At 41.4% G+C, this 21,991-nt stretch overlaps 1 protein-coding gene across 1 annotated transcript; it reads right to left on the bottom strand.

Moving 5' to 3' along the window:
- Positions 1-11,772: 11,772 nt before the first annotated feature.
- On the bottom strand, positions 11,773-21,683 carry bmp16 (bone morphogenetic protein 16). The gene is made up of 4 exons (XM_079353591.1): positions 21,487-21,683; positions 20,429-20,512; positions 15,315-15,688; positions 11,773-14,355 (listed from the first exon to the last, which is right to left on the bottom strand). Exons 1-4 carry the CDS (start codon positions 21,507-21,509, stop codon positions 13,292-13,294), a joined length of 1,545 nt encoding a protein of 514 aa, XP_079209717.1. The 5' UTR covers positions 21,510-21,683; the 3' UTR covers positions 11,773-13,291.
- Between the last annotated feature and the right edge of the window lie 308 nt (positions 21,684-21,991).

Below are 21,991 nucleotides of genomic sequence, written 5' to 3'. Positions count from 1 at the left end.
TGACCGGCGTATACGACAGCGCGTACCAGTTCCCACTAATATCCAGCAACTTCGCACAGCCATTGAAGAGGAGTGGACCAACATTCCACAGGCCACAATTGACAATCTGATAAACTCTATGCGAAGAAGATGTGTTGCACTGCATGAGGCAAATGGTGGTCACACCAGATACTGACTGGTTCTGAGTCCCCAGACCCTCAATAAAGCAAAAACTGCACATTTCAGGGTGGCCTTTTATTGTGGACAGTCTAAGGTACACCTATGCACTAATCATGGTGTCTGATGAGCATCTTGATGTGGCACACCTGTGAGGTGGGATGGATTGTCTCAGCAAAGCAAAAGTGCTCACTATCACACATTTAGACAGATTTATGAACAATGTTTGAGAGAAATGGTAATATTGTGTATCTGGAATGAATTTTAGATCTTTGAGTCCATCTCATGACAAATGGGAGCAAAAACAAAAGTGTTGCGTTTATATTTTTGTTGAGTGTATATTTAAGACTAACCTGTTTGAGGATTCAGTTCATTGCGCTGACAGCTCTCAGACTTGTGTTTGTTTGCATGCATATCTGTTTATGTTTGTAAGCTTAAGAAGGAAGAACAGATGCTCTGGCAGCTTCAGGCTTGTTTTTCTCATTCCAGTGACAAACAGACCGGTGATTTATCTTATTGTGGTGTTTGGCCAAAACACTGACTGGAAGAGGGATAATGGGACACAGGGACAGACGTGAGGACCACCGGACAGAGGAAAGTGTGACAGTTTGTAATGTTGCAAACCTGAGATGTTTGTCATTACAGCTGGTGATAATGATTTATGTAGAGGTATCAACATAACAGTGATTATTGTGAAATAAATGCACTGAAATAGACATTTGAGCAATGTGTTGAATGTATATTCGATAATACACAAAGAATAAACAAAGAATGCAACTCACTGTTGAAAACTATGAATTTGGAGATTTTGACTTAATAGGACAAAACAATATGGAGCAGAGCACAGCCCTTCACACCTTTTGCCTTTATTTGATTGGGTAGCTGAAGATAGACAGGAAATGTTTGGAGAGAGAGAGAGAGAGAGAGAGAGTAGGCGACATCATGCATCAAATATCATCAGGACTGTGAGTTGAATCTGCAACCAGTGCATCAAGGACTGTAGCCTCTGTTCATGGAAGGCCTGCTCTAAAAACGGTGCTAAATCTGCCTGACACAAACAATAAAGTGGAAAATACTGTTTCGCTGCACGTCTGCTCAGTTACATTAGTTGTGTAAACGAATACAAACATTAAGAGTAATAATGTGCATAATGTTGTCATCTATACAAACATCATGTCGGCACACGAGCAACATACAATTTCATCTCTGATCTGCTGCTAGTGCTGCTTTCCCCATTTTTATGCATTCTGCTGTACGGGTATACAGGTCTGTGTTTTAATGGAGTCAACCTTCTTAGCCTTTTTTTACTGCTCCATTAATTATTTAAAATGGAGTGTGGAAGATGTTCAAGACACATGTTTTTAGTGTTCCTGCTGCAAATACAACCACCATGTCTCTCTCTGTCTACCAAATAAAACATCATGTTATATCAAAATAGAAAATGTTTTGTAACAATTTCTCTTGCCAGGAATTGTCTTAACAAGTAGCCTATTATACCTGGGCACCTGTTTTAGAGCTTTTTGATATTACAGCAGACGTAGGCGATGTCCCGTAAGCACTCACATGGAAATAGCCTCTTTCTGGCTTCTGTTCTCTTCCTTCCTAATATCTGTTGTTAAGATCTGCCAAATGTGAGGTACATAGTATCCCCACAAAAACACACTCTTACACACAACACACACCTGATCTAGACTTTGTTTTGGGAATCTGCAGGGCCATGTGGCGGCTTGTTTTTGTTCAAAAAGGGTACATGCTTCCAGTAAACCACTGATCTGGGATGAACATCTGGTTGATGGTGAAATTGTCTGCAAAATCTGGAGTTTGGATTAAAGTAAGGTTTGTGTTTTAGTAAAGCCAGAAAAGGCAGACGTTAAAAACAGAGAGGGGAAATACATCAGTAAGAGAAATGAGAGGAGCTTTACAGCAGGCCATGAAGAAGATTGTGTTTCAATGAAAATATTATTTTTAGAGCGTTCAGACACAAACAGCCAGTTGTACCTGGCAACTAATCCTTCTTTGACCTCCTCCCCTTTTGGTTACTGCTGCCATACCTTCACATCTCTGTTGTTTCCAATGATCAGTTCACTTCCTGAACACTGCAGATGTTCCCTTGAGCAAGACAATGTTGGTCAATTGTTCATATTCTTGAGTTTAAGATGGTTGTGTTTCCTGTTTTATTCTGTAGTTTTTGCCAAGTTATCGTACCTTCAAACCATATTTTATATGGAATCATTGCTGTCACAGTGACAAGAGATTGTAAACACCCCAGTAATTATCTTTTTTATAAATAAATAATGCAGGAACTCAGTTATGTGCTACATTACTTTTTCCCCTTTTGCCAGTAACTCACAGGACATTGAGAACTGTGTTTAAAAAGAGTTAGAATGCTTCAAGGCATGCAAGATTTCATGCGGTTTATAGATATGCAGTTTTCGGCCCAACATTGTGGTTTTCACTGACATTCCAACAGCCCCTAAAGAGTCTCAGCTCATCTCTTCATTTTCAGACAGACTAATTGCGTCTCCATCGGCCCACCAGTAGAGATTAGAGGGTATATCAGTATTTCCATCGCTTTGCCTTCATACTGTTCCCGCCCTTCCTCCCTTTGGAGTTACAGCTCAGCGCTGCTGGAAACAAGCTCATAGCTAAAAGGGAGAAGAACTGGAGGAAGCCCCTTTTCCTCTGCGCCAGGCCAACGCAGTATCCTCAATGGATGCATAATAGTGATGTGAACAGAGTGAGGAAGTCATCCCATACTTTCACTTGCAGAGGGTGTTTAATGTAACACACATTATCAAGCCCTAAATGAACAATCCTCTGGGAAGGTGGGAATGTTGGTGCTGCAGCGGTTCATAGGAACATTAGGCTGACATGGTATGCACACTATGAATCTATCATCAAGCTCTTTATCATGTTTCTGATTGCCAACTTTGTCCAATCAGTTAAAAAGGAACGATAGAGACATGCATTGATGATGGGTTCATTCTCCTTGTGCTTATGCACACTCTTAATATTAAAGCTTCTTCAGGTTCAAATATCAGAACTGAACTGGGAATAAGTAATGTATGCTGCGCTCTCGTTTATTCAGTCAAAAAAACAACAGAGGAAAAAAATAGACATTCTCCTTAAACTTCAGCTGTCTTTTAAATGTCCTTAAATAAATTGATTTTTCTAAATGATCGTCCTCCTCTTGCATCTACTTTTTTTATTAGTTCTTGCCTTATGTCTTTTAAACGAAAAAGTTCATCTGAGTTCGTACGGACTCTCTCTGGGCTCAAACATGTTCTGAATATACGGTGGATGATTGCAACTGTGTGCCTTGTACATCACCGCCAGTGTGTAAAGGTTGACAATATCATATATTTTTAATATACCTAACATAAGGAAAATAGGATTTGTTGATGCATAAGGGTCTGCATGATTAACTATTCTGACAGCCTTCTTTTGAAGTTAAAAAAAAAACAAAATTCAAAAGAAATAGATGATCTTGAGAAATGTGTGCTGCTTTACTTGTTAATTTCATGCCTTTAAATGTATTTGTGTCTTATGTTTGTAAGTATGGCAGTATCTTTAGCTTCTATGAAGCAAAGTGAATGATAATGATGTTTCACCCTGTCTTTCAATGTAGCCTATACACACTTAACATTATGTGCACTGTATTTTTGTGCACTGTATTTTTAAATCATGATAATGCTGCTGTGGATTTCTTCAGTTCAGCAAGACTGTAACAGCTATTCTGGTCTTGTTTGAGGCGTATTTTGTCCATGTATGGTTCAAATAAATCAGAAACACACAGTTCAAATTCAAATACTTCTAATCGAAATAATCGAAACAGTGATAAACCTGCTTCTATGGTGGCAAGAGTGATACAATGTCAGAGGAGAAAACAATTCATTGTTTATTTCCTAACACAGAACCCGATCTCTTGTATCCTGTTTTCACCACCATCGTTATAATCCCTCTTAATACAATGTTAAATGTTTTTAGAAGGTTTGGGTACCCATCATGAAAAAAGGTCTTCTATTGGTTATCTTTTGTAGTGTGACTAAAATCTTAGGTTGGCCTATCCAAGGTCATCTTTGTACACATTTCTATTAAAACAGGTTTGTTTTCATGCAGCTGTTAGTTTTAGCAGTTACATTGATAACTTTGACAACTTTGTCAACAAACACTGGTGGCCAATGCAATCCCATCCCTGGTGAGACAGAGCAACTTAAGGACATCTAACATGTTGTCACTGTGTTTTAATTTGTATACAGTATGGTTCTCTGGAACAGGGACATAATCAAACAGGAAACACAAACAGTATTCGCTAATAACATTTTAGAAAGAGGAAATCAAAATCAGGCCTGACATTAAATTAAATGTCTGGCCTGATGTCGACAGGCTGATGACAGAAAAAAAAACAGACAAGAAAAACCACATGAAGGGGGATGAGGGTGGAGAAAAGAGCGAAGAGCAGAGGAGGGGAAGTGGAAGAAAGAAACTGTGAGATCAGGCCCAAATCTGTTGGGAAGCGGTAGCTTGGGCCGGACAAGTTCACAGATGTTTTAAAGTGCTAATCTAATCTTTATGCCAGGCCTTCCCCCTCCTCTCTTTCTCGTTCTTTCCCCTCTCCCTGTCCTCGTTTTTTTTTTTTTTTTTTTGGTTCTTCTCCTCCTTTCAATTCTCTGAACGGAGGTTGGATCGAGTGCTGCTTGTGTTAATGCATCTCAGGAGCATCATGTCCTGCTGCTGCTCAGTGGTGGGACATATGTGCCTTTTACCATACTTGTTTACAGACGTGAAATTTCAATGAACAAATTATTTTTTTTAAAAAGACCTTGCTCAGACCTTCATACAATAAATACAGATATGAAGACAAGGGTAGTGAAAGGGGGGACTGTTATTCCTTTTTGGGAACATCACCCATGGCGATCATTCATCAGGGGTTCTGCATTATGTTTTCTGTTTCACTGACATCTCATTGATCATGTTTTTAAATCTCGGCCAAAAGAGTGCTGTTTTTGTGTTACATGGCTCTGATGCAGGATGAAGGGGGATAACGTTGACTTCCCAGATTTGATTTGATATGAGAATAAATTTAAGGCCCCACTTTGAGTTTAAACTCATTTCCTCCCCTTGTCATTCTTCTTGATTTCTCCCATTTACTTTTTCTGCCTCCTCCCTGTTTCTGCCTGACGAAAAGGAGGGACAGACAGTGGCTGCATTGAAACACACTGACACATTCCTTCATATTCAGCGGATGTACTTGCACAGGAGTTAATCCTGCTATGAAGAATTTAACAGCAATCTCAAATCCTGCGGTTTAAACCTCTTCCTCTTGACACGCTAGACAAGAAACAAAGAGGCCACTGCCAGAAAAATCCCCCCAGGTCACAAAACCTGGAAATATAGCCGGAGGTTAGAGGTACATGTGGAAGTGTGAGAAGAAAGAAAGCACTGAATCATTTTCTACATTTGGACATGTGTTATTAATTACAGACCCTGTCCACATTGCTATTTTCACTTTATGTTTTTCACGCTGGGTGATTTAGGGGATCAGTGGATGTGATTGAGACTGGAGTTTGTTCCCTGTGTTCAGTCCTGGTTACCTGGTTCCACGAATCACTTTGAATTTTCAGGTCGTAAAATACACCACGATGAGTCCAACCTGGCAGCTGCCAACCGCTCTCATCCCTCTGTGCTTCTAAACATCTGGAGAAGAGCAATATCCTCGAAGTAAACAGACCAACATCTGTCCACCAGCTCCTCACTTCTCGCTTTGCCAGCTCTCGCTTCCTTCATCAGTTGTTTCCTCCTTATAATTCTCCCTCATTTTCTTCCGCGGCTTTGTGAAAGTTTCTGATTCACTCTCTCTCCCCCCTCTCCCTCTTGGTTTCTTGTGTGTTGGCTCATCAATAGGTAAACATCGGTGATGAATGTGTTTGTTCTGCTGTTACTCCGCAGGTCTGGCTTTTGTGATGGGAGTGACGAAGGACACTGAGCACACCATGATGATTGATGCTTTCATTTAACGGCTCACTTTTACTGCCTTCACTCCAGAGATTTCCAGGAAGTTTGGGCAAGCCATAGAAAATAAATGGATAATTTCATCCTATGCCTAATTTAGGGATCATTTCAACTGACAGTGTTAAAAAAAAAAAGTCTTTCAGGGCATTTGACTGTTCTTTAAATGATGGGTGAGCATTGCTTTGATTCGTGTCAAATAAACATGCTGATATTTTAGTGTCGAAGACCTCACAAAAGAATGGGAGAGAATTAATATCATGTTGCTTAAATACAGGACATCACAGGCAGTTGGCCTAAAAAGACTCAAGGCATTTATTTCCTTACAAGTTGACAATGAAAATGTTTAGCTGTACTCACGTTTACAGTGTTCCATTACACTGTATATAAAATACAATGATAAAAGGTCTAAAGAATAGGATTTGACGCTCGTTTTCAGTAATACAGTTCTTTTTTTCCCCCGTACACCTCTATGATTACTCAATCATTCAAGTACAAGCTCTTACTCAAGAATTAGGTTTAATGTATTTCACTGATCTTACTGGTTTAACTCTACATTTCCCTCCCTTGGATGGTAAGGAAGCTTGCAAAAAATGTAAAAGGTCCACTCTGGAGTCAGCGTTTTCCGCTGTTGGCTTCTCTTGGTATATGCAAACAGTTCATTCTGAGTGAATGAAAATGCTACAATTCTGATTCACAGGTTATTATACACCAATAAAAAAGACTCATGAATATTGTGTTCCATGCTCCTAAATCCCACACACTGATCCTTGAATGTGTGTGTAAGAAGTAAATGCCCTAAGAGGAGGACCCATGAGGTCTAAATCTCTCCTCCAGTCTCAGCTTGGGTCTAATTAAAACTAAACTGAAATCCCCCCCACATGCACATATGCACACCCCTCCCCCCCACACCTCTTCTCCACTCCAGTGGTTTATTTCCCCAAATGCCTGCCTCAAGTGTCGAAAGCAAATCAGAGGCGGTGAGAGAAGTTTGGAATAGCAGAGAGGGGGGAAGGAATGAATGACATTTCCATTCAACCAGGGACAGCATCCGCATTTTGAGACACCTGAAAAAACATAATTTTTCATCATAGAGCTGTAAGGGAAAGGGAGAAGGGGCGATGAAGATGAAATGAAACGAAAGAGATAAACAGATGACAGAAGCAATGTGGACATGGGTGGGGAACTGAAAGTTGTTTTTCAATTCAATATTTGAATTGGTGTCAACATGCTATCTTGTATCTTCATGCAAAGACATCTGACATAGATACATTTAGGGCAACAGCTGCTCCTTATGCAATTTCTATACACTCACACAGAGTTGGGGAAAAAGACACTTACACTCAGAGACAGGCAGACACAGCAGTCCTCTCAGCAGACCGGGGATCTGGCTCGTGACATACCTGCTTCCGGTTTGCCTGCCCCGGCATTTCGAAGTTCTGCACCTGCCTCTCTCTGCGACCCAGAGGTCCAGTTTTTCTCGTTCAGTTTCAGCATGAGTCTGTCTTTGAAGCTTGAAGGCGAAACCCAAGACCCTCGCTATCTGTTTTATGTGTTCCACACTGAAAACACCAACTCAGCAGCAGCACACAACTGGTAGATTCATCCACATCTGCTACAGTGATTTGGGACACTATCATTTTATAGTGTGACACACTATATGTATCAAACCACAATTTATTGTACTTACGGGGTTAGCTATGATTGAAAACTGTTTCTGATGTCCAAAAGGGAATCTCTTACAGCCATTTAAGGGTCTGTGACCCCAACTGCACAAGTGATGCCCTTGGACTTCTGCTGCCTCTATATCACTTGTCATCTTGGCTTTTATTCATTTCCACTGTCTGAATAAATTGGCAGGCAAAAGCTGTAGCTGTTTGCATAGCCATACAAAAGAGGTTTTGTAACGAAAGGAGACACGTTCATTTTAATCTATGCTTGTGTAGATTGTCTTTCATTCCTCTGAAATATTAAAACGTACATGCTGTTACTGCTAGTAATCCAAGAATAGACTTCAGAAAGGTTCATTAAAAATATCAAATGTGCAGTGTGTGAGCTGCACAGAAACTCCTACGGTCCTATGCTGCAAACTTTCTCTTGCTCTATCTGAGTGAATGTAAGGGATAGCCTGGACAGTCCTCTAATGCTCTTTCTACACTCAGACTGCACTGCTGTGAACCAGGAAGTGATCCCAACTTCCACCATCCCAATATGATACTAAATAACTGATGTGCTTTACAGCTGCAGCGCAGTATACTGACAAAATAATCTTCTTTTAAAAAACACAACTAAAAAGAAGCCTATACTTTAACCAAAACATAAAATGTTAAACAATCTGCACTAAGTCTTTCCCACTGGATAAACACTGTCTTTCAACAGAAGGCACACAATTATGAGTCTTCAGATTAGCACACAGTCAAATGTTCCTCTGATAAATTCACCTTCTCTCTCCTGCTCTTTATATCTCTGCCCCTGATTGCGAAGACTTGAGGAACAACACCTGGGGAGCACACAGGAGAGAGAGAGAGAGAGAGAGAGAGAGAGAGAGAGAGAGAGAGAGAGAGAGAGAGAGAGAGAGAGAGAGAGAGTCATACATGGCAGGTTTTAAATTTATATCAGTGTAACTGAATATAGCAGGGTTTCTCATGTTCTCATGTTATTAATCAAAGGATAGTTTTCAAGGACATAGGCCTCTCTACGTTGATTAACATGAGATAATTATTGAAACAAAAATGGACTGAATCCGTCTTTTACGGATTCTCTGAATGTTTTTAAAATGTCGTTATTGCTCTGGCTGTATCATATTTGTTAGCGAGACTCTGGTTGTAATGATCTAAAACAAATCCCAGATAGTGCTTGTCCACTCTTTGTCTGAAGAGCTCTTTGTAATGTGAGGCATTTGTACTCCCTTCTGCTCGCCTCGGTCTTATCTGACACAGATAAAGACAGACACCTGGTCAGAAGTGTGTCCATGTGTCCGTGCGGCCCCAGTCTCAGACAATAAAAACTCCCCCTGATCCTCTGTAGCCCTCTGTATGATTTATGGGCAGACTGAAGGTGTTCCTCAGGGCTGACTGGGTCAAGGACACTGATACAAAGCCTCAAACAGACTTCAACATCTGACAAGATAAGCCAGGTCATATCCTGAGTTTGTGCGCAACAACCTCACCCTGAAAAAATTCATAACCAGCACCTGCGAGAACAAGTGGCTCAGAGATAGATATGTTATAGAGGTCAATGGAAAGAATGGATGGTGCTGCCTTTAAGGCAAATACTGCAAATGCAACTAGAGGAGAATAACATACACATGTATCAAGCATCTTGAACCATTTTAAACAATATTCTATTTAAAAAATGTTTAACCTCCTCTTCTAAAGTGGCATCAAAAGTGGAAAACTGTCAAATCCATATTGTCTGACATATAACACAGAGCGTGTGGCATTCACACAGATTGAATATTGAAACCCTATATTTTTTAAGAAACTACATATAAATGTCAACTTACAATATCTGGACTATCTTTGGAAACATTGGAATTAAGATTGTGTTTGAAAACTGAAGTTTGGCTGTTTTTCACGAGTTTGAGATGCCAATTCATAACAGCAGGATGCTGGAAGTAAAGACGTTAAAGGTCGGTAGAGCATCATTTTATCACCACCTGCTGGGACTCATTAATATATCAGACAATTTGAAAGGGTCTGAATAATCCTCTAAACATAATATCCATTTTGTTGCAAACATATTTTCTGGACCAGAACACGAAAATGACACTCATTAAAACATTTTATATATTTTTTTTTTTTTTTTTTTTTTTTACAATGCAATAAAATAGTGATGATGTAAATGAACAAATGATTAAAAAGTAAATAAGTCTGCTCCCTTTATTATATGGGACGACTGGACCACCACACCTGTTTCGAATCCAACTATAAAAGAAGGTTCAAAGAGGTGAAGGCTTGAAAGAGAAAACAGTTTGAGCCTAAGACAAACTCCTGGAGAGATGAGATTGGAAAGAAGGATGCTGGAAGATGAGAGACATCTTTGAGTTTGGGATGGCAGAATAATTAATGGATGACTGGTGAACTGGTGAGTAGGGGGTCATGACGGAAAAACGCAGAGGTTATCACTCAGCCTAAGTGAAACATGATGCGTTAAAGTAAGTGAGATGAAATGTATTGGCAGTAACTCAGGCTGTTATCACACCTGTATATAAAATATAATAATAATAATAATAATAATACATTTAATTTGTAAGCGCTTTTACGAGGGCTCAAAGGCACTTTACATGTAAAAAGAAATCACAGTAAACAGTTAAAAACAGTAGAAGAACATTAAAAGACAGAGAAACAGAAAGAGAAGAGGGGAAAGAAGAAGTTAAGTATTAAAAGCTAGTTATCTTACTTATTATCTTACAGATTTTACTGTAGTACAATGCATCAAGTGGCAATATCTGTATCTCATATTGTAGATGGTGCCAATAATGTAAGCAATATTTATTTAAATAAAATAAAAACTATGCAGCAGTATACCATAGCCACGTACTTTCCATAAATCCCAGTACAAAGAAGAATTTAACAGGTTGAAAAGCAGTGCACCAGCGGTTTCACAATATGGGGAAGCTGTGTCTCAGTGGTAAAGTTGGTCTTCTCTCAACGATAAATTCAGGGTTCGATCCCTGGCTACTGTACTCACATGTTTCAGGGTCTTTAGTCAACACCAATGTGTGATTGGTTCAAGGTTTCTTTATTGGATCCTAGAACGGTACATTTGTTGTATGAATGTAATATGTTAATATTGAAAGGCCCGTTAGCATCCTCTGTCTCCAGTGTGTGAATATTACTGCCAATTTGTTAGACCTGACACGATAGACGCAATTTGAGGACTAAACGGCTCGACTCAGCCATATGTCTTTCAATATTCATGAATTGTTGTATTGAGATTTTTCTTTTTAAATAGCAATGTGTTGCACGACTCTTTAAACCACCATCAAAGGTCATGTGCATGCCATGGATTTTCCTCCAATGTTTGTACTTTTAGCAAACCAAGAGAATTTGTTATTAACCCATAACCTCTAACAAATACTGTGTGAAAGAATGAGATAGCAAGATATTCTACAGTAGACAAATCCAGGGACAATGGTCATATAAGGAGCTAACCTTCAGTTAAACTCTCTCTTCCCATGCTGCACTCGCCTGTAAGCTGCCATAAGATGATCCATCTGTTGGAATCTGAGCGGGCAGGATCATTTTTTTAAACATGCAAGATCGTGCAGGTCAAGTTGAGCTGGCTCCACCCACCTGCATTGAGGACCAATAAGTGACAGAGATTTGAACCGTGACTCATCTTAATTCACCTCTTGTGTCTTTGTCTTTTTTTTGCCTTCATTTGAGATTCCTGGTAACAGAAACATGTGGACACTGTTCACAGATGGTAGTACAAAATGATACAGTGGGATCTGGTTTGGGCAGTAAGGACGGGAAGATAAGACCTTACCCATTGGTTTAAACTCTCAACATATAGCTGGTTCAATGTAAGACTAAGAAACCTTTTTTCTTCCTAAACATGGCACTATCTCCAGTGTGGGCTGAAGAGGAAACAAACCAAGTATGGCTTTTTAAATATCTTTTATTTCCCCAAACTTTGCAAAAATGATAAAGCTCTTGATGGTAAGAAAAGTCAAGTGACAGTTATTCTGTTTGCTTTGTTTATTAGAGGTATATTGTCAAACATTTTACAAGCTGTTGCTTAAATGTTTCCATTTAGAGAGAAAAATGCAACACTGAAAACGGTTACTAAGCTCAGCAGAGAACACTTTGAAAGTCCCCGTTTGAAAGGCTCTAAAGTCTCAGTTTTATTTTCAGTTTTCCTTTTTTCTTGACACATGCAGACACGACTAACACTTCAGTAGCTACAATACATAGAGCTTTCAAATGGCTTGTTAATTGAGCTGTTCAAGGCAACACCACTCATGTCTGCTATCATGTGTTGTACACTAAAATGTGTGCAATGATAAGGTGGAATGTTTAAGTAACACAGACTGTTAATTCAATATACTGAACAGTTTTACAGATGTAAAGCTACCATAACTTACTCTGTTGAGTGCAGGTATCTTAAATATTTTTAAGATTAAATACAACATGTTGCAGCTATTTAAATACTTAATGTGTCTTTTAAGTTAGAATAGCCTTTCAGTGGAATTATGTATAATCACAACACAACCGTCATTTGTATTTTTTCACATCTGCAAAAGAAATGTACAAAAAAGTCTTCTTAAATAATGATGATGGTAGTACATTCAAACAAAAACCAAAAAAAAAACAGTTCATCGGCATTATTGTTGTGGTATTAAATAGCTTGTGATGTAAGGGTGCTTGTAAGCAACAGTATGTCTTTAATGAAAACAAATGCACCCCACCTCTTGGTTCAAATACTGCAAAAACAACACTGGCGCACAGTTTGGACACTGTGCTAGTGCCATCGTCATATTGCAAATGATGTTGATCATCAGGAAGTCCTTCAGAAAGTTGCACAATCCTGCTCCAGAGTTTCAAATCTAACGCTCTCAACTGCCTTCCCCAGAAATAACCATTTTAACTCAACGTTAAAAAAGCTAAACACATGTGCATATGCCTGTCAGACAATCATGTGAGAGTGTAATGGGTGGAAAACACCACGATGTTGAATAGACACCTTCGACGTTGAAGCGCTGGTTTCTCATGAGAGAACAAGTAGCCTGTTGGTTGGTGGTGTAAACAGCTGCATCATCAGCATATGGGAGAACATTGAACAGTAATTCCTGGCAGTTTACATATGTTGCCTTATTATCTGATCTTTTATGCTACTGTGTGGCAGATTTGACTGTCTGACTTTTCCTTCTATGCCTGACTCTTTTCTTGCTTCTGACAATGATGATAAAGCTACTATATGCCTTCTCTGGTCTTCCTCCTCCCCACTCATCCTTCTTTTGCTGCTACATATATTCTTGATCAATCTCTATCTGCTTGCAGTGAGCTGGCTACGGCCTCTTCTTCTCACCATCTGCATTTTCCTGCTTCTGTCTCTACCCGATTTCCATGATACTCCGGCATCCTGATCTAGATTTTTTTGGGATGAGTGCTTCGACCCACTATCGGCATCCGCAGCCCTCCACCACCATGTCCTGGTAGTTCTTCAGCACCACTCGGTCTTGAGGGTCCAGGTAGAGCAGTGCGATGGGGCTAAGGGAGGTGGGGACGCAGCATGCCCGGGGCACTGCTCCATTCACGGAGTTGACCAGAGTTTGAACCATTGCGTGGCTAGAGGAGTTCATGTGGTCAGCCAAAGGAAAGCGACACTCTCCCAGGCAGAAGAAGGCGTCGTAGCCACTTGGTGCTATGATCCACTTGTGCCAGCCCACATCATTGAAATCTACATAGAGAGGATGACGACGGCATCTGTTACGGGACAGGCGTTTCAGTTTGGCAGCACGACCGCCATTTCTTTTAACCCTTCCACGATCGCTCCAACTGATTCCTCCTTTATCATCACTCCAGCCTGGTCCTGTGTACTCAGTTTTTTTGGCCCTCCGCAAGATTTGGTCCTTATTGCTGCTTCTGCCCCTCTCTTTTTTCCCTTTTCTTCCTCTCAGCCTTTGGCCACCACTTGGTGTCCTCCTGCCATGTTTTACCAAAGGCTCTCCATGCCCATCATGAGTATAAGTCACCAAGAGAGGTCTTTCCTGGGCCCAGCTGTGCTCTTCCTGACCCACAGACCTACATACTCTTAGGTGTCCCACTTTATGTCTCTCTACGTCCTCATCACCTGCAGCAGAGAGGCTGTAATCAGGGAAGGAAGTGGTGCTATTCTCTGGTTGAATCTCCAGGAGGAAGCCAAGGCTGCCGGTCCCACTTCCAGCAAGAGCCTTTTGGAGAAGCTCTGTGTTTAAGCTAAAAGCTTCCCAGCTATTTGCTTTTTGACTTTTGAGGCCAGTGTTGAGTAACCTTGTCTCCAGCAGGGTGGACTCAGGATCCTCATGGTGTTCAGAGAGGTATACATTTAGTCTGTGGGCTCCAGAGCCCGGTGAGGCTCTGTTACTGCGGAGGATCCGAAGCTCAGCGGAGAGCAGCCTCTCATCCTGAGGGATGGAGGAAATATTAAAGGAGATGTGCACCCTCTTATGATCCTCTGCCTTGGGAAATTCTGCAAGGTGCTCTAGGAAAAAAACAAAGAAAGTATATTAGAATTAAGTGTGGTTTAAACAAAATGGCAATATTTGACAGATCTTTTCTCATTCTCCAGAACTAGACAACTCCCAGATGATCCACCAGTATCAGAAAATCACTAGTGAAGGTATACAGATGTGATGCTATTGTAGGCTTTTTCTAAGTTCTATCTTATACTTGCTTAAAGCTATTTAAGATTAAGTACCGCAAGTGAATAAAACCACAAGCATTATGTTACTCTGGTGGTCTACTGTTACATTTGTAACAGGCCTGAATGTGCAATAGTGCTGTTTGGCTGTAAACTTCTTGACTTCTTTACAAAGGCCGCTGTTGTGATATTGACTACGCTGGTGCTTAAAAACAGCGCCTCTAGAGGGGTTGGGGGAAACTTCTCCCTGAATGACCTTTGAGTCCAGATAACAGCCTCTAAGTGCGTTTAAGTGTTCTGATTACTTCGCAGAGTCAGTGCAAAAGGGCTCGCTAATCAGGTGTCTTCAGCCTTTGCTCTTGTGCTGCTGATTTTAAAAGCATGAACTAAAATAAATGGATGAATGCAGGATTAAGATTTCTTGCAACCCCCTAATATACAGTAAGGACCCCTTAACAGGTTATTCCAGCCATGCTCACAATGACTGTGGAGGGCCCAAAATGAATTTGGTGTTAGATGTCCAACTTTGTTAGCACACGTTTTGAGAGAAGACTTTAGGATTGTAACAGCTCATCTTATCTAAAGGTGCACAGATGGATCTGACTGAGGCTTTAGATTGTCAAATGGTGAGTCAGGACAAACATCTGATGCTGTCATAAATGGGATCTTTATACTTTCTGTGACATGTAAAAGATTGCAAAAACAGCTTCAATGTTAAAAAGGGACAAAATCAAAGACAGATCAAATATCTTAATTGTTATTTAACATCCAGTAAAACCTTGGGCTAAAAAAAGGCTTACCACTGTGGTGAAAGCTGCGTACAGTGTTAGCCTGCTGGATGTGCTGGCTGGGGAAGCTAAACAAAGGGTCCTCCACTAGATGGTACTGCTGCTGGTGGAAGCGGTAAAGATCCAGGAGGTATCGGGGCACTGGGACTCCAGGCCGAGGGTTTGGCTGTGATTGGAGGCCAAGCCGGCTGAGGAGGAGACTCTGAATGGTCTGAGCCAGACTGGGCTTTAAGAAGGAACCAGCTGACGAGGGTGGCAAGGAGGAAGGCATGGGGGGTACCCTGCCATTGTTGATCTCGCTGGTGTCTCCGCCCTGGCGACCAGACGAGGCTTGAGGTAGCAGCAGGACCATGAGGAGCAGGAGGTTAGCAGGGAACATGGTGGACCTGGAGAGAGAAGAAGAAAGATGATGGGAGGACAGGGATTGGTGGAGAAACAAAGGAAGTGTAGAAAAGAGGTGGATTAAAAAAAGAGAGGTGATCTAATTATAAAGAAATAAACCTGTGAAATCAGGCTATGCAGCAGTGCTTTTATATTATGTGCTTAGGATTTATGTGCTTTACTCAGGGACGGTGTAAATCATATGACATAATGACTCCATATAAAGTATTGGTAGAGAAATCTGCAAAAGAGATAGCTGCTCTGAGATGCTCCTGTACTCTGTATATCATGCTTATGTCCTCTCCTTCCTGGACACGCTAGTTTCTCATTAGTCTTTAGCCTTCATGTGGCATATGTTCAAGAAATTTACTGTCCACATATGAAGTTGTTTGCTCGTTACTCCTGGCTGCAGAAACAGTGCCACTTTGTTTTTTTTTTCAGTTAATTTATGACGATCTTCTTACCCCCAAGGCCCATCTATCCCCCAGAACACCGAAGCAGGAGTAAAGAAGGCTTTATCTGTAATTTCATTTAATTTAATGCTGCTTGTTTGTGTGTAAAACATATTAAGGTGCTGTGTATGAAAGACAAATAACATTTATCAAGCGAGGTGGACTTGAGTGACATGTAATGAAGTTGTAAGTGTCTGTCACAATGACGGATAACTGGATTTTTTTTTCTTTTTTCCTTTTCAAATCTTTTGAGAATACAAGTATGAAAACATTCCTACAGCTTTTGTCCGTGTGGGGCGAGTGAAAAAGAGAGATCATTGAATTTCACGCTTTAGATGCCTACTTGGTATTTGAATCAACATTTATTAGTGATAAAAAATGTTAGTTGAAATGTTACAACTCAGATTTATGGCTCACAAAAGTTGTCTTGTTCTGATGCATGTACGTGTACTTACTTTACAAAAAAAAAGATGATGTTGCTGTTCTAATTTTGCGACAGGTATATGAACTGTAAGCTATTGACTGTTTTTTTTTTCTTTCTTTGAGGATGTTTAGTTTCCATATTTTAATTGAATGTTTTCAAAGAATGGAAAGCCCTCTGAAACACAAGTGAATGCACTATAGAACTTTTAATGTTGTGTGCTTTTGGACTCATGGTCACAGAGCTAGTCTCTTTACTTTCTACATTCACATGAAGACGTGCTACATGATTTTCAAATAGCTAAAGTAGCAGCATTGTGCATCAGCTATGCAGTGCTCTGTTTAAAATCACCTCCTTTCCTTCTATGACTATGCTCAGTGCGAGAACGTTGTCACAGACAGGGGTCACACAATTACCTCCACGACCTGGCTAACACCCTGGACTTCTGTGTAGCGCAGGTGTTAATGACTGAGCTGATAATTAGAAACCAGAAAGTTAACCGCCTTCTTGACCTGATGAAGTAGAGGTGAGAGGATTAAAACCTGCAAAATATGGGTTGAATGGATTAGGGTGGAATAGTTTAGAGTTTGTCCTCCTGCAGGACTTCTTTAAAATAAGATGCAGCTGACTTATTTCTTACTCAAAGGTGAACTGTAATGCCGTTATCTCTTTCCTTGTCTGAGCCCTCCCATATCTCTCTCCTCCTCCATATCTTTATCTCATCTCTCTTGGGGACAGAGAATTCATTTGACCATTTACAACAAGATAACAGAGGCCTTTTACGGTCCAGCAAACACATAATGACGCTGTAATGACTGCTAATCTCCACACACTGACAGAAAAAGGGTTAAAAGGAGGTCACAGGTGTGAAGGTGTGTTTGTTTTTTATGTATTTGTGCCTGTGTATATGTGTGTTGTTGGTGTGGTACAAGGTTCAAAGGGCAGGCCTGGGAAAATAAGCCACCTCCAAGCGTGGGATTGTTGCTAGCTACCCATTAAACTGTTGCAGCCCCACCCAGGGCTGTTTCACCTGAGGCATGCAGCAGAAGACAATTACAGATTAGACACTCTGCTGGACAGGCCTCTCCCATATACTGTGAGGGCTTGTAAAGCAGATTGAGGGCAACAACACAGCTCTCCTGTACTTTCCTCACCTACAAAACCACCCAGGTGACTTCGAGGTGGTTCAAAGGTTTATTCGTCACACCACAGGGTGCGTGTCTCTGCGAAGAGAAACACTGACGAAGAGGACGAAAGGAGGTTTGCAAGTAGAGGCCAGCTTGCCATACATCACTTTCACACACCTCATTTGATGTTGCTCTATGTGTGGTTCTGTCCGAGGCAAGTCTAATTCACCATCTCTATCCATCAAGTGTATCAGGGTTCCACCCACCCTGATGTCGACTCATTCTAGTTATCTGTGAACCGTGACATTTTTATGATTACACCCCCACAATTCCTGCTCTTACGTCTTACTGCCCCTTCCTTACTGTAGTCTTTTGGCACAAACTAATCAAATGTTCTGTGTTACTGTATGATGAATGAGTTAGAGATAAGGTGAAATGAAGGGTTTGTAATCTGCTGCAGTGTTTCCAGCTTCCCTAAGCATGTGGCTCTGCCTACTGTATTAGACATATTAGATGGGACCTGACCTCCCAAGCTGACAGTAGCATGACCCTGGCGCGAGGCAGGCGAGTGTTGTCACCGGCGTGCCTCGTGTCTTTCTGAACTTGCTGATTAAAACCTCCGACCTCTGATGCCCTCTTTTTCGGGCTTCTGTCTCTTCCTCTCTTTTTATCTGTTTATTTTCACCCCTGTTCCTTTTCCTTTTCCTCCTTCCTCTTTACATTCCTTGAACTCTGTCCTTCTGCTTTGTCTTCAGGGTTGTCTTAAAGCAAATGCCTTTCTATTTTCTTCTTCCCCTCTTCTGAAATCTCTTGTTCATTCTCATTTATTAGATCTGTTTCCATGATCGTCTGCATCAACTTTCCAGTCTCTATCTGACTCTCTCTTGCTTATCTTGCTCTTTTTTCCTTGGCCTTAAATGAATGGTGTTTTTGCGGAAGAGTGCAGTGGTCTGTTGCCAGGCCAGAGGGCCCAAGTGTCACCGCAGCCGGCTGATTTATCCACCGCCGCTGTCTTCATGTTACGCCTGGTCCCTCAACTTTCCCTTCCTGTTGTTCTTCCCGTGTTTCTTTTCCCAAATTCCTCCTCTCATATGTTCTAACCCCCTCACCCCCCACCCCCTTCCAGATCTCATTTTTCTATGCTGCTGTTTTAATCTTGCAGAACATGATATATGCCACAGGGTTCATTTTCTCGCTCTGAGTGCACTGAAATATTTGAAAATATGTTGTGTCAGATATCCCTGTGATCACAAGTGTGATGTTCAGTGTACTCATACACCGAGGATACAGCTGCTTCCACTGCTGTTCTTTTCCACACCAGCCAATTCAAACCATAGTATATACATTTAATACTGTGATTTTATGACTTCACAGTAGCCCCCATTAACTAGCCATTAATGCTCAACTGTGAATGGAGTTAATTAGGGCGTCCAGAAGAGTTGCTGTTGGAGTTGTGGTTCAGCTCGCTGAGATGTAACAGATGAAATCATTAGAACAATATTCCAGGTTGGCTGCTGTGTGGTTTTTATTGCACTCTATTTAGCACAGCTCTCTAATTCATCCCAGCTGGGTCGATTAGCAGGCTAATGACCTACGCGTCAAACATTATGTTACTGTTTCTGTTGAATACACACACACATGCTTAGAAGCACAGGCTGCAAACATACAATATGCAAGGTGGGAGTAAGCGCTAACATGTAAGCAGAAACACACTTTGAAACGTCTAGCTGTGGAGAAACTGAATTGTTAAACTGTGAAAGCAGTTGAGCATAGGTTTGGACACACTGATGAATACACACATGCACAATCAAATGCTAAGAACTGCACAGGGTCCAGACATGACAATGAAAGCAGACTGAGCTCTTCAGTACAAAGAAACACAAACCTGTGGATAAGCTAGGTTGCAAATATGTTTAAATTGGATAAAGGTAAGGACACAAACACACACGTACACACAGACAAACACATAATGCACATACTGGCCTGGTTTAGTAGACATTTAGAAGTTAAGAAGACCTCAAACTTTGCCTGTCTTCAAAATTGAACTGCATTCTGGTCGCATTTCCCCGCACATTTAACACGCACAAACATGCTAACACTCCCACAGGTACACACGCACACCCACACACTGTTTTGGATGTAGTATCCTTTCTTTGAGCGTTAGCCAAGCATCAAAAGGTGTCTCCTCTCATTCATATTCATTCATGCTTCTTTACTCCCTGCAGAATCTCTTTTTGTGTTTCAGCCAGTGACACCTGGAGATCTCAGTCTCACAAGAGCATTGTGGTTAACAGGAGGCCTCGCGAGGCGCAGCACAGCAAAGGCATCAGTGGAAACACTGACATATCTAACCCGTGACTGCTGAAAGCTCCGAGGCTGCTCTCATCGTGTGTCTGACAGCTCAACTGACGTGAAATACGGAACAAAAACACACCTCTGCTTTTCACATTAAAAAGCTGCAGAGCGTTAACACTGAGGGTCGATTCATACTGAGCATGCTGGTGAATTACGTTATGCTCTTTGAACTTATAATGGGCACATTATTCTTGGACAAGTTCCTCACCGGACAAGATTTTGAGTGAGCAACACTGTGTGCCAGCAGTGTATGCATGAGCAGGAGTGTATGTGTGTGTTGATCCCCAGAGTAACTAATGGTTTCAGCAGCACAGTTCCTGTGGCTTGTGGCTTGACAGACAGACATATGTGTGTACATGTGTGTGTGTGTGTGAGACATGTAGTACTCACGTCCAGGTGTAGTGGGATGTATGCAGAGTCCATGGTTTATCCTTGAGCTCCAGTGTTACGATCCCTCGGCTCTCGCTCCCGCTCCTTTGGACAAATTGGATAAATTTGACTTTTTAACTTTCTCTCTCTTCTTTCTTCTCACCTTTCTCGAGGTAACCTGTCCCTATCTCTCCTATGTCTCCTGTGTAAATGGACTGTTCCCTCCATGTTTCTCTCCCCCTCTCTGAGTCCTCGCTCAGCTTCTCATCCTGTTGTCAGTGTCAGATAAGAAAACTCCTAAAAACATCCACCGGCTTCCCTTCCGCCTGCCTGCCTGTTTGACCCTTTCCTAGTTGGCAACACCCTTTCTCTGCCGCCTGCACTTTCACTCCTGTTGGTTTAAAACCCACATGTGCAGGGAAGTTGCCAAGACAATGAGTTGTGTCAGTCTGTCTGAAGTGTAACACCAGCAACAACTCCTTCTTCTTCCTAAACCTTCCTTACTACATCTCTCTCCCCTCCTCTACACAGTGTTCCTCCCTTTTTGTATCTCCTCCCCCTTTCCTCTCCCTCTCTTCTATTGCTCTCTCTCCCCCAACCCGCACACACACACACACACACTTTTTTTCTTTTTAAGTTTTTTATCTTATACTACGTGCCCAGCTGGTAAACTACGTTTAGCTCTTGACTTTCCTGGCCACTAAGATCCTCCTAAATAATGATGTCACCAAGACCGGCCCTAGATTTACAAGCTGTTATCTTTCTCTCTCTCTCTCTCTCTCTCTTTCTCCTCACACACACACACACACACACACACACACAAAAACACACACACACACACACACACACACACATGCAAGCGAATACAGGCATATTGTCAAAACCAAACTTGGAAACAAATGCTTATCCTTTTCACATGGACAAAAATACCAATACCAAATACACTCAAATAGACAAGAAATAGCAAAATCACACACACTGATCAACACACAAAGTGACCTGTTCCAGATAACCTTAAGGTTAGCACACAGAAGCAAGTGACTGATTAGTTTCCACATTTCTCCCTCTAACAAACTCACCTGCTGCTCGTCTTTGGCAACATTTCAGGTGTGGGCCTCCATGCTCACAGTCACTCGCTCCGTCATTATAAATACGAGGCCCCATGACACGAATGAGAGCAAACAGATTCAGTTTCAAGACAACGGTATGAATGGATGACTCATAACAGCTGCTGTGAAGTCACTTCAGTTGAGTTTTGTGATTGGATGGGAATAAAAAAAAAAGAAGTACTTCTTCACAACGGGTTGAAGCAAGGTGCATCCGTCCTTCCAGTGCCGATCGGGGGGTGGTAGAGGAGAATTTGTATTCATGGTGTGGGCCCATGAGAAAACGTCTCTTTAGGATGCATCGTCTCACATATTAGATCTCATCTGGAGAATCACTAGCCCACGTCCCCCTGCTCCTCCTCTCTGTCCCCTCCACCTGCTCTTCCTGTCACACACACACACACACACACACACACACACACACACACACACACACACACACACACACACACACACACACACACACACACACACACAC

This window comes from Symphodus melops (genome assembly GCF_947650265.1).
Source record: "Symphodus melops genome assembly, chromosome: 10".
Lineage (NCBI taxonomy): Eukaryota > Metazoa > Chordata > Actinopteri > Labriformes > Labridae > Symphodus > Symphodus melops.
This window is presented reverse-complemented; position numbering and strand designations above follow the sequence as displayed.